The sequence below is a fragment of the Thunnus maccoyii genome, chromosome 23 (genome assembly GCF_910596095.1).
Source record: "Thunnus maccoyii chromosome 23, fThuMac1.1, whole genome shotgun sequence".
Taxonomy (NCBI): Eukaryota; Metazoa; Chordata; class Actinopteri; order Scombriformes; family Scombridae; genus Thunnus; species Thunnus maccoyii.
In genome coordinates this window covers 3317537-3331562 of record NC_056555.1, presented here as the reverse complement: position 1 = coordinate 3331562, position 14026 = coordinate 3317537, and the positions used below count along the sequence as shown (strand labels likewise).

The window sequence follows — 14026 nt, the reverse complement described above, 5'->3', positions numbered from 1 at the left end:
CTCTTTTGCCAATATATTCGGCTTCTCCGGTCTATTGAGTAACTCGATTTTAATGTAAACTGAAATTATACTAGTGTCTTGGTACCTGATAGTTGATTTCACAGTTCCTTTGCAGACTCTGGTTGTTCATTCACGCTGGTGATGAGTCACTTTTCTTCTCAAGAGTCTCCAGCAGGCCTGCAGGTGAGTGATGGCCTTCTGCGCTCGCTTTGTGTAGGCTCTCTCTGCTCCGAATCTCTGGCTGCCTCTGCGGGGTTTGAGTATGCTATAGATGTTCCGTCTTCAATGAAAACTTTCAATTTTGCGGGTGCGAGGACGTGTTTCTTGATGTCTTTACACAGAGCTCTCCGCTGTCTTGTTTTAAACATGAAGTCAAGATTGAAATAAATATGTACACCCTTATACAACACTTCTTTCTAATCCCATGCTGCTTTGAGCACTTGTTTCTTCTTGTCAAAGTTAGGAAAGCTGCAATGATAGGTCTTATGGAATTTATTTTTTCCCTAATGTATGCGATTTGCTCACATAATGTTGAGCTCGCCCGGCACTTCCAGAGTTTCAGCAATTAGCTATTGCTGCCTTCACTTTTTTCCTCGATGTTATAAATACAGAGATTATTCTGCCTAGATTTGCTTTGCAAGTAGTCCAACTGATCCCCAAGCTCCTCAATCTGAGTTGTAGTGGTTTTTATATGATCAACATGATATGTGCATATATTACATGTAACCCTAACAAAGTGAGTTAATGTATGTGTGGTCTCTGTACAATTCTGAGAGGTAGTGTGTGTGTTATAATAAAGTCTATGTATACTATAAAAGATCATGAGCATATCATGAAGTGAAGATTCGTGTATAAAGTAGAATGTACACAACAGATGTTTAGCCAAAGTTGTAAGAATAGTAGGTACAAGTGCCAGCAAGAGCCTGGTAGTGTCTGGGGAAAAGCCCACCAAAGAGATGATAAGTTGCTAGCATAAGCAGTATGCTGTAAACATACCAAGGAGAAGGTAAGGTGCTTGCCAACATGAGCACTGTGTGGGAGTGGGGTGAAGTAGAGGTAAAGTAACTTATACTAATGTTGCAGTAAAAGGCTATGTGTGTTAGTTAATGTTTATTATAAACCAGCATGTATAAGTGTAATCAATAAAGGCCTCTTTTATTTTTTGACTGTGAAAGCAAGTTCATAAATAATTGCGGAAGAAAAGGTAATGTTAGATGAGTACCAGGGACTTTCCAGTGAGGTCATTATTTGTATTTATTTTTCAAATTCATTGGAAAGTGGTTGCAACGGTGGGAAGTCCCTAGAATTTGTAAAATGGGAGGAACCCTTCAGAGAGGCTCCACATTGGGAGGTGCTCTACAGGGCATATCAGATGGTGGTTCCTCATTCGGTTTAAGGTTTTTGCTTCATGAACCAAGCCTCAGTTTGCTGTATTATGCTAAATGCACAGTAAATCTAATATTGCACTGGACTCTGCCTGACTAAGTGTTTTTCATCAGCTTTGATGTACTTTCTTCTATTTTTTAGTTGTTTTAAACTGACTATTTTCGAGACAAAAAGATGTGAAGAAGCTGAAGACTCATTGGCCCAACTGAAGAAGTTTTTCAACTGCAACAGAGTCTTCACATATTTCGCCATTTCTTGCTGTATGTTCTTGGTGTCATCAAGCTTGCTCACATGCATCTGGTCCACTCACTTTGCTGTGTTCTCCGTGTCCATACACAAGTCCGCTGTTTGTTGCATAATTGTCTTAATGTCCCATTCCGTATCTTCTCGAAAGTCTTAGGTTTATCTGAGTTATTTGATTTCTTTAGTTAACGTGTCCAAGTCTCGCTTTTCTCTGCCATGGTGGACACCACCTTTGAGTTCTGTTCTTTCTTCATTGGCTTTGGTTTGTTTTGCTTTGTTGTTGTTGCTCCTCAGCATAGATTCATTCCTCGTCAGACTGTTGTTTTTACATAATGTATTTTCTTTCTTATTTCCCAGTTTTAACCATTATTTTTGGGGTTTGGTGAGGGAGCTATATCACATTGCAGTCGCCATTCTCCCCTGCACCTGTGCCCTTGTTTAACACTTTTGAAGAATAAAAGTTGTATGACCCAAAAGTAAAGTTCTGATTTATGAATTTAGCCGGCTAGGTTTGGACATGGTCTTAACTTCTTTATTAAGCTTTAATTAAAACCTCTCTCCCGTCTTACTTTTGTATCCTCTGTACCTTCCTTCTCTTCCTCTGAGCCTTTGGGCATCTCTCTGCTAGTGACATGTAAGGTATATTAGACATGCTGGACATTTGGTTCTTACCTCCCAAGGCTTTTACTCTTTCAGCCATTTTCTTTCTCTGGATGCGCTGTTGCACTCCTGTAGTCCCTCTGGCCTACAGAAGGACTACAGCTTCTGTGGTTGCAGTTGCAGAAACTTTGTGGGGGGGAGTTTGGGGAGGCCATGGAAAGCGATATTTAGCTGGCCTCAGAGGTTCGAGCCAACTGTCGACTGACTTCAGGACTTTGCCTTGGCTGTTTTCAGCAGGGCCAGGGAATTACAACCTTGTCCAAGTGGTATAAAGTAGTCCAGTGGTGGAAGAATACCAGTGCCTCTTCCCACGAATCCTTGCCGCTGTTTTTATGCTGTCACAAGATAATGTTATACAGTATGTACACTTCTTACACAACACTTTGCCTGCAAATAAAGGGGGCTGAAAGCCAGCTGAAAGGAGACTACCTGTGTCTTGGACAGGTGTTATCCCATGCATGTGGTTCACTCTCAAATACAGATGCTGCTCCTGTGTTTTTTCTACACAGGCTGTTGAGTTCCACGACCCTATGGCTGTGACAAATTGCATAGTATGAATATGCTAAATTATGTCAACAGGTTTAGGAAAATACCTCTGCTAGCATTATGAGGAGTTTTCTCTTTATGCAATCATAAGTATAAGTAAATAGAACAGAATAATTGTATTACTTGCAGTCATAGCAAAAGTCACATTCTGCTCCTGTAAACTTTGTATTGTGTGTGTGTGTGTGTCTTTGTTTTCCAGGTGGTGTGTAAGTACCTTGAAGATCCAGTGCTGTTCAACAGGGAAGAAGTGGGGGCAGTGAAGTTTGACATTCGCTACATGCTGATGTTGCGCTCTGTGCAGCCTCTACGTCTCTATGCCTACAATGTCTTCTGGTTGCGCTTTGCTAATAGGTATTACATATACAGCATACATACATGCAAATACATACAAACATGACTCTAAAGCAGACTGGCCTCCTATTTACTTTACGTCTTGCCTGACCTCTTGCTCACTTATCTTGAACTTTGACCAAATGTGAGTGGGCGTCTCTGCACTGTGTGTATGTGTGTGGTGTACTTCGCCCCTTTCCCAATATTCCAGATGTTTCGTGTTTGTTTGGTGGGCTGACATGTTTGGCATCGGTATAGGTCATGGTGATTTGACTCTCACTCCAGGTCATAGTGACCTTGCTCTCATTCTCCTACAGTATGTTAGTTGTGGGTGTAACACCTGCTGAGTGCTGTTTGAGTTCCACTTTGACTCTTGCAAACAACAGATGAAAGACTGATAATAACTCAGTCATAGGATCCACTATTGGAAAAGACCTCTGACAAATCCTTTCGCCCCTAAGTCTGCTGTCTTAGTCATTTTTTTGGCCTTTGATGTTGCAAGAGGAGGTCAGAGATGACTTTATTGCCAAAGGTTAATTTCCTGAGGTTTCAAACCAAGATCATAAACCCCCTCACAGGGAATGCAGAGCCAGAAGATCTAGGGATAGATTCTCAAAATTATTTTAACTAAGCCTTATGTCCTTTCTACATTTATCAATTTTAAAATATCATCTTAAGGCATCTTAGTCATCATGACAAGAACTTTTTAAATATATATGTATAGCTTTTTATTTTATAGCTTTTGCATTCAGGACAAAGAGACTAAGGCGTTGTTCAGACCAACTTGAGCTCTGTGTGAAAAAAACCAGCCCTCTCATTCATTTAGATTTGGGCAGTGCATTGGGGCAGTAGGTGCCCCAAAGCAGAGAGATCTGGCAAAAAAAGTTGAATCTGGTCCAACTTTTGCTGCAACACAATGTGACATCATTTGGTTGGCTAATCACATACATGCAAGTGCAGGACTGATTTTGGTCTGAACACGGCCTAAGAGCACATTAGCGGCACTATGAGGCTTTAATGCTCATTGTGGCGGGCCAACCGACCCACTAACATTGCTATCCCTAGGGCCACACCTCTAGTGTATCCCTTTCTCATGCCTGGACCTCATCTTTGTTTCTTCACTCTAGACCTTTCTCCTTGGACCATTTTGATGATTACCAAAAACACTTCACCGTTATGAACTATGCAGAAGGTGTGGAGCTCAAGCAGGTACTTTTCAATTGTTGTTTCACCATTTAGCTCCCCCTAGTACTTTCTATTTGTAAAAGCAGTCTGTGTCCTCATTTATTGGTTGACTGAAGTGATAATGAAATTAATGTCTCATGGTAACATATATGAAACACATCTTTATTGGCATCTATATTGGAGCTTTTCTTATTAGAGCTGTCAGTTGCCTCTGCGACAGAATTATTTTAAAATGTTTGCTTAATATATTAATTGACCTTATGTTCCATGATGGCAACCATAACATGCCTGCTTCGACTCTGGCTAGGGACCTTTGTGGCATATCATTGCACATTCTCTCCTTGCGTTTCCTGTCTATTTGAACTGCTAAGTATCAAATAAAGGCAAAAATGCCAAACAACAACCAAAAATAATTTGTAAAAAATTTGGGCTAGGGTGAAATAAAGAAACTGATATTATCCTCTGCTTTGTCACATACAGCACACCGTAAGTATGACATGAATAGCTAATGAAAGGAAGGATGTGTGATGATGTATCGTTCAAAGGAAGAGCTGGCGAAGTTCTTATTTTGAAGACGTTTATTAGACGATGGCCATCAGGTCCATTCCATGTACAAAGATGGTCTGGGCACCGTACCACTGTCGGTGCATAACTTATATAGGGTTACACATCTGTATCTTATCACATGAATACCATAGGTTCTCCATGGGCATTAATTCAATTAGGAGCCATCACTCAAGTGATTGACAACTACCTTACAACATATTATGTATCATGACATACCACATCTGGAACAGTGCCAATCTTGACCATGGACCCATTGTTTGTATCTAGAAGATCCCCCAGAAGGGCTATACCATAATACATCAGGTGACATGCAGACTATGGAATGTTTATGTCACATGTCCAACACCCAAAATCAGTAAAGTACATAGGGTCAGATAAAAGTCATACTAACAGCTAATGAAGCCAACAAAGCTTGATCAGCATTCATGAAGAATCACTGTCTTTCTGTCTGTAGGTGCACTATGATGAATTCATCCCTATGTTTGAGAAGCAGTACCCACAGTATCCATGGAAGGAGGTGGAAGTAAGTGTAAACATTAGCCATTTGCAACAGCAGGAACTTTTCCAGGAACTTCTGGAGGAATTAAGGAACTCAACTTACATCTCAAGCATGGGAACATCAGTCCCATTTTAGTTCCTGGGATGTTGTCCTTGCCATTTTAACTCACAAAATTTCAAACGTAGCTTTTATTGGCTGATCACCCTAATCTTAAACTTCAGGTGTTTTCAAACCTACAGTCGGTCTGCTCAGGTCTTGATCAGTGGATGAGTTGGTAAACTTGTTCAGTTTTCACCTTGGTTTGGTGAACCAAAGTGCATCACTAAAAGCAAGGTGAGAACGCTCTCTCCTCTCATTGGTCAGATGTGTCTGGGGTGGGGGCCAGAACATTAACACAGGTGCTGAAGAAGCTACTATCTGTCCATATATCAAGACAATGCACTTTGTTGTTAGTCCAGATTGGACCCTGATTCATTCTCCAGTTGCCTGTTAGTAACTGCTGATTTGGCTCATTCGCATCCCAGCATGCAAAGTATACCTTTCTACAGGAGCTGTTTAGCTCAAACTTGCAGAGTACGCCTTTTGGTCAGGTCAGATCAAGGTTGCCACTGTAGAGGCAAAAATACCTTGCTCTGTGGTGAGGAACAAGAAATTACAGACTCATTAATAACACTGAGCTTGATCTCAGATGTAAGGAATTTATTACAAAGTATCAAGTCAAATTAATATGAACAACCAACAGCAATCAGCAAACAGAGACAGAGTCTAGCTATTCGGCCAAATAGGGTGCAGTCTCTGTCAACCAAGGTGGCATCAAGAGACTGAACACAGGTCAACTGAAATGACTTTCCTTATATGCAGACAGATCCATGCAGATGGTCACGTACACGTTTGACATCTGTCCTGATGTTCACCCCTGCACACGGTTCAACTCCATCCACTGTCCCAGACGTAGGGGCATTAGTTTATTTAAGACCAGTCATTGAGTTCAGTGCTATTTACTTGAACAGTTCATTCAAACATACTTTGTCCTTACAGAGAGTATATCATTCTTACAGTTTATAACACACCAGAGCAGAATAACAGATTAAGAAATAAGATTTCCCCTACAGCCACCACAAATAAACCCCTTAAGAATTCAGTGTCCCTAGCCTAACCCAGAGCATGAACCACAAGACATTGTCTTTAAGGACTCTGAGAGATTTAAATAGTGGTTATCATTTGATGTATTTCTTATATATTTTACAAATGTTGTTCTCAAACTAAGTGGTCAATATTACTCTGTTATTCAACACCTGTTCCACATACCTGAAAGCTGTGTCTATTTTAAACCTAGCTCCTTGCTGTGTAAAATGAGATAGGTGACTGAATGTAAGTTATTTAGCTTTTGTTTAACAGTTTATGTTGTTGTACTTTTGTCAGAGCCAGGGGTAAGACAAATCATAGTAATGTAGATTTCTATGTCTCTTTAATGTGTTGATTTGACAAGCCTTTAGAGGATAGTGTTCGTTCTTCAATGTGTTAGTAATGTCACTTTGTCATCCAATGCTGCTTTGGTCCACACCTGTGTGCTGTAATTCTGGCATACATGGTTGTGGATTGGGTTGGGCGATTTCTACAGAACGGGCATATGACGATGTCCACAGTGAAACATCACAATGGACGATGACATCGACATAAATTACTCATAAATTACATAAATTACTCTTATTGGCTTTTTACGCGGCTTTTAAATCACAATGTTACGATGGTAGAGGCTCAGTGGTCAATGACTGTCAGCCATCGACGATGGACAATGGCATTGCTCATTGGCCCAACCCTAGTTGTGAAGAAACCTTACTCCTAGACTAGTTGAACTCTTGACCCTTGTTTCTATTTGAGGGTTCTTCACTAATCTTTAGGGTTAGCTATGGATATTTTTGAATCTGTAAAGGGGTACTTAAGAACTGGCTGAGAGCCAAATTGCCAGAGAAAGAAAAAGGTTAATTTAGGTGGTATGCTCTCTCTCAGAAATATGATGCATTGTAGGGCTGGGCAATATGATCAAAATCTCATATCCCAATGACGATACCTATCCCAATATAGCACATTTTAATTCAATGAATAAATAGTTGGTCCGTGCACCCTCACCTGTTGTCTGTACATCCTTTGCATGGATTCAATTAAGTTACTCTTCTTGGCTTTTTTCTCCCCAAGCTTTTATTGTACTTACAGTAACATAACAAATGTAAAGATTGTGATTTGCGTCACAACAAAGTGATTGTATTATTTGTTTACATTATTTCAAAACCTGACAATTCTCTCTTTGTGTGTTGATTGAGTGATCAAGCAATTCTCCACTACAGGGCTTATTTCAGTTTTGTCCTCATTCAGGTCCTCATTTTAATTATATCTTTTTCTCCCATCAACTTTTCTCTTAACTTCCATCTTTTCCTTACTTCTCACAGGCAGAGTTGTTTAAAGCATTCAAGGAGCTCTTCCAGGCGGCCTCATCTCGACCAGCTCCATATGGTATTTGTGCCTACCCATCATCCCGGGCAATCTACGCTGTAGACCTCATGCTGAAGTGGAGCAGGGGGGAAAATGGTAAGTATTAGCTCTATGCTTAATTCATCAGCAGGGTATAGGCACATCTGTTAAAGTTATGCTTAATGCTTCCAGGAATTGGATTGATTATGATTTGACTGTTTATCCCTTGTTAACTGGTTCTGATGGACTCCAGAATGTAGCGCAAGTGTCAATCTGGGGTTGCTTAGGAGCCTTGGCCACAGTCCAATGAAGTCGCATTCCTATTGGTTTGGTGCTATTTAACCATTCACAAGTACTGCTACTCGAGTTACTAGGACTACTACGCTACCTCCTGCCTATCAGCCAGGCTGTCAGATTTGAAAATGGATACCTTCTTCCAGTGTCTCCAATCACTACAAAAAAAATATTAATAATAATAATAATAACAACAACACAGTAACTTATTATAATCATCAGTGTAATCAGTATCTGTCTTTCAATAGATCGAAATGATCTACTTAGTATTATTCAACACAATAAACAAATTCCAATATCTCAACAAGGGTTAAAAAAAAAAAAAAAAAGAGTTACATCTCCTTTATACAGCTGGAGCTTAGAGCGGTCTTCACTATTTTTGTCCTAACAGCAATCCACATTTTAAATTCAAAGCATTTCATTGGTTTTATGGAACATGCATACATTATAAATTCAAAGCATTTTGTTGGATATATGTAAGTGGATAATTACAAAAAAGGCTATTCTAAAAGTGCATGAAGCATGCATGCACAGAACATGTGACCTATGTAAGCAAAGATCCTGTTTTCTGAGAATCTTTGCAGGTATGTCCTTGCTAAGCAACAGTACTAACTGACAAAGTTAGCAATAGAACATCACACAGTAGCATCTAAGCAACAGTTTTCAACAAGATAACCTCAGTGCATCACTTATATGCAGTATCTTAAACAATGGTTTTACAGCCTTTAAAACAAAGCAATCATTCTCTCTGCCCCCCATTTTTGACCTGCCAGAAATCCAACCGATCATCCAAGAACCAGATCGTTGATCATTCAGGCAATTAATCAGGCATCATGACCTCAAACTGCACGTCAAACGACTCTAAAAATCAGTCAGGGTTTATCAATATGGGGTTAAAATCGGGCTTACCCTGTACAGTGTCTGCACGTCTTTAGAAGGGCATACTCTATGATGATTTGCAATATCACAAGGTCGGCAAGTGAAAAACTGCCTGTGTGGTGGAACTTCATATAACCATACACATATATTCTTATACACTATTGCCTTATACATGTCTTTTAAGTCTCACATAGCCCTTGTATGAATTGAATATTGTGTAACTACTTGTTGTTGCCAAAGGAAACCCTTCCCAGGTCATGAACACCCTGTCAGTTCAGAGCAGTACATAAAGTCACTAGCCTGTCTCACATCATTCCTTGAAGCAAAACTTTTAAAAGAAGATATAACACAATCTTTCTCTTACAAATCAAAGGTTGATTTCATAAGGAAATAACGCACCCTTGCCCAATTCAGTACACTCAGGTTTTGCTGCTGCAGCCTCACTCGCTGCAATATTGTGCTTATGCTGTAATGTTTAGAGAGAGTAAAACTTACATCACTGAGTCAGTTTTCTGACAATGGCTCTTGTTGACTTCTGCTACACTACTTTCTAGTATGTCATGGGTAAACCTTTCAATGGTTTTATTACAAAAGTAAATTAAAAAGTAAACACATTGGCACCACTATCTTGTAATCACTACTGGAGTCAACAGGGGCTGCCGTTAGGCAGTTACATAGTCAGGCTACATCAGTGTGTGTGTGTGTGTGTGTGTATATATATATATATATATAAAAAATATACACACACACATATATACATATATCAGTACATACTGACTACACTGATGATCACAAACTGTTACTTTTAAATCATTGCTTATATCAAATCGTCTGTGTGAAGTAAGTGTAAGTAAGATAGAATTTGTTAATTAGGGCCTGAGCACCGAGCAGTACGAAGCCATACCCTAAATCCAACAGGAAGTTGGCCATTTTGAATTTACTGAACAATTTTTGTGCAGTTTTTGCCATTTGCAGGCATATTTTAAGGAACTCCTCTCAGAGAATTAACCCAAGTGACTTCAGATTTGGTCATTGTCATCTTAAGACCTTTGCAATGAAAAATTATTGAAATCTTTTCATCGTTTTGTTTTCATCGAACACCCTTGACATGGCTATGTGGTGGATTTCGATGTTTTGCCATGAAACATGAAGTTGTTGTAACTCAAATGTACATCGTCCAATCTGCCCCAAATTTCTCATGCCGGATAAGAATCCTGGACTGAACACATGTATGTGTCAATATTGAATCATAGTCATAGCACCATCTACTGGCAACAGGAAGTTAAAGATGCTGTACTTTTACAAGCTCTGTCTAGCAGGTTGAACATATATACATAAAATTTGGTCAGAAAAGCCTTAAGACCTTGATGATGCTAAATAGAGAAGCTTTTGAGTTTTCATCAAAAGCTGTTGCCATGGCAACACATTGTTCACCATGAAACAGGAAGCTGTTTTTGAGGGGGGTCTACACATGATATACAGCAACATCTTAATTAGTGTGTGTTCTCTAGCGTCACAAAGTGGACACAGGAAGCGATCTTTATCTCCCTTGTGCAACGTCCGATAAGGGGCCAAGGCTGAACACATCTGCATATCCGCATTAAAACCCTTCGAATGCAGCGCAACCCGACATGAGCAATCATCACTGCTTGCAGATTTAATTAATCCTTGCATTTTTATTGTCATATAAATATACTGTACATACATGTAAAATGTATGTATAAATAGTACTTTCACTTGTGTTTGTATAACACACTAACACTTTTTACCACACTTGTCTTTGTTGTGGTGATCATCCAAATCATCTCATTTGTGTGCATTCTGACCCTGTTTCAGGTGAACGTGTCATGCAGCCTCAGATCCTGGAGTTGAACTTCAGCCCAGACTGCGCCCGGGCCTGCCTTTACCACCCCTCCTTCTACAATCACATGTTTCAGACGCTGTTCCTGGACCAGCCTGAGCACTGCCCTGTCACTCAGATCGCATGATCAACTCAACACCACCAGACAGCATGTTTGTACTTCTGTTTTTGAAAGAGAGAAACCCACTTCCTCTGTAACCTGTTCATCTGTTAGTTCATGCCATTTTCTACTTTTACCATCTACTACCATATACAAAACATGTCTGCCTCTCTAGCAGAGTTCCTCATTAAACCAGTTGCCTTTTTTCATTTCAGATGAAATGTTTACAAAGTTGTTCTCAAAACTAAAAGTATCACAAACCCAGTGTTTAAAACTAGAAAATTACTGTACAAATGAGCAGCAATAAAAACCTATTTGGATAAACTGGAATTCTGCTTGTTTTAAATACATGTTTCCATTAGCACATATAGTTTGTGGTGATATGAAACAAATGCATGCAGTTACCCCTCCCCTCCACCCACCTTCCTGTTTATTACTTCCTTCTTGTTGCTTCATTTGTCGGTTGAATAATGCCACAGAGACTCCAGGACTGAGCAGAGCCTCACAACCTCCTGGCACATCCTCCTGACAGTGTGACCTGCTGTCGGCTGAAGTAATCCAGAGAGGAAGCGAAGCCTCAGAATGAGGAAGAACATTCAGCCAGGAGAGGAACAATGCGTGGTTTTTCAGTTAAAAAAAAGGAGTGTAAGCAATCAGCTCTAGAAGAGGAGGTAATTTACAGAGAGAAGAATACAAATGGAAAAAAGAAGTAATGAGACCAGTCAAGAAATTACAAAACTGCATGATCAGAGTTTGATGTGCAGCAGTGGTGCAAATTTTCATTCTCAAAGTCCAACATGTAACAGTTGGACAAATCTGGTGTCCTGCACTGGCGCACCAGGTAGTGATGTGTTTTACATCAACCAGCAAAGATTGTTGTTTTTTTTTGTGGGGGGGGCTAGATACCTCTGGAAACATAGATTCACTGTACTTTGCACTGATAAACACAAAAAGAGGCATTATCTAAAGAATAACTCTCAAGTTAATGAGCATATAAGTGACATTTGCATGTACACGTTGTGAGCTTTTTCATCAAATATGTGTTAAACACTCATTGAGCCAAGCAAGCCTACTGTATGTCTAAGAAAATATACAGTGAAGCCACTTTGCCAGACAAGCTTGTTCTGGAGAACAAAAAAAAAAAAGAAAACAGGTTGCCAGTCATTTTCAAATATCTCAGCAGTGAGAACGGCACACGGCGCTCTACATGCATCGATTGACGAATCGTTCAGCACCACCACGAATAGACAGCTACAGGCCAGGTCTTTCTTACACAGGAATAACATAAAATAGACACCGCGGTCTACAACACTACAAGGCCTATTCAAATACAAAGTAGACAGTCTACAACACCACAGACAGGTGCTGAGATGCAGTAAGTATGGAGTTCAACAGTTTAATCTAACTTTCTGACTGATTTCTTATAACTTTGTACATATCACGGTTAAAACTTCTTCTTCCTCTCCTTCATTGTGGCAAACCTGCCAACCACTTTGTCAATGTTTATGTCCTGCTCAACACACAGCAAAGTTAGGTTGGATAGTCTGGACTCATCCATGCATCCATCTCAATGAGCCTCAGATGGTGGAAACTTTGTCTTGCGAGTTTCATTCACCTCAAACATAAGTGAGACATGAATATCTCATATTTTGGCTCAAGTTTTGAGTGAAGTTAGTCATAAACTTTGAATCACTGCTTCTGTAGTCATCACTTCCCACAGAGTCAACCAGGGGAAATATGGACAGTGCCACTCTGCAATTGCAACCCTCATTGTGCTCAGAGGGGGGATATATCGGTAGTGATGAGAACTACCATAGAGAATGAATAGACAAAGTTAAGAGAATTAAACTCCACTATTCCTGCTGCGCTTGTGGGCCGTGCTCCTCGTCCCTAGCGGGGGCCCCTATTAAGTGTGGCCCTTTTGGAAGGTTGCCACCTCTGCCCCCATGGTCCCTCTGCTTATGACTATGACTTGGTTTGGACAAGCTTTGATGCAAGACATGATTAAGACATGATGAATGTGATGGAAACACAGCACATTTTCTTAATGCCTTATAAGTTAGTACTATCTTAACACCTTATATGAAAGCTTTGCTTCACAGTTATGTGTCTGGACTTTGTTTACTATATATGATGATGATGCCTCTCTGAGTCTTCTTCCTTTGTCTGAAATCTAGGCTCAGAACCATGTAAGGTGGGAGATCAAAACATGATGAAAAGCATGTCTTCCTGTGTGTTCCTGTGCTGTATAAAGCTGGGCCAAACAGAGAGAGGCTGTTGCTCTCAGTCTGAGGTATATCATGTTACAGGTTGAAGCCCCCTTGCAAGTGTTTTGAATAAAAAACAGAGAAAGATATTGTGGTATATTTTTTCTTAATCAATAAAGTATATGTGTGTGATACAGTATATCATGAAACAACAACTTCATGTGGGGTGAGGAGATGGTGATTTCATATGGAATACATAAGGCAGGAAATGAGACAATGACTCATGTTTATCATCATTAAAAGGGCCATGTGGCATATGTGCGAGCTACTCATTGCTGGTCATAAAGGACAATACATGTGATTGTAGATCATTAAGATCATCAATCTTATTTAATTTCACTGTAAAGGCTTGGTTCAGAAATAATGGTGGAAAATAAGGTTATGTTGGACCACTCCCAGCATTCCTAACCCATGAGGTCATTATGGGCAGATTACCAATTTGTAGAAAATTGTAAGTAATGACTGAATTTGTCTGGCGGCCTGACATTTTTTGGGTTTGTCAATGATCGGCACAGGTCAACACAACCTGGCAACAAGAGTATTTGCTTCTCTAGAGATTGCAACTGGACCAACTCCTTATGTAACTTTTCTGGTTATGCAGCTGTTTATTTAACCTGAAGTGCTCTGTATTGTTTGGTACGATTCAACACGCTATCACGTTTCTTCGCTTCTAGAGCTCCACAATGGGAGGAGCTGCATTGAGTATATAAGCAAGTGTTTTCTGAGTTTAGCTTCAGTGT

The 14026-nt window shown here is 39.9% G+C and overlaps 1 protein-coding gene across 1 annotated transcript in view; it reads left to right on the top strand.

The window, feature by feature from the left end:
- Window positions 1-11343, top strand: part of ttll12 (tubulin tyrosine ligase-like family, member 12) — a 34990-nt gene extending 23647 nt beyond the window's left edge. The window contains exons 10-14 of the mRNA XM_042403464.1: window positions 3035-3186; window positions 4293-4374; window positions 5372-5440; window positions 7864-8002; window positions 10895-11343. Coding sequence (XP_042259398.1) covers window positions 3035-3186; window positions 4293-4374; window positions 5372-5440; window positions 7864-8002; window positions 10895-11046 — 594 coding nt within the window. The 3' untranslated portion in view covers window positions 11047-11343. The remainder of the gene's footprint in view (window positions 1-3034; window positions 3187-4292; window positions 4375-5371; window positions 5441-7863; window positions 8003-10894) is intronic.
- The last annotated feature ends 2683 nt before the right edge of the window (window positions 11344-14026 follow it).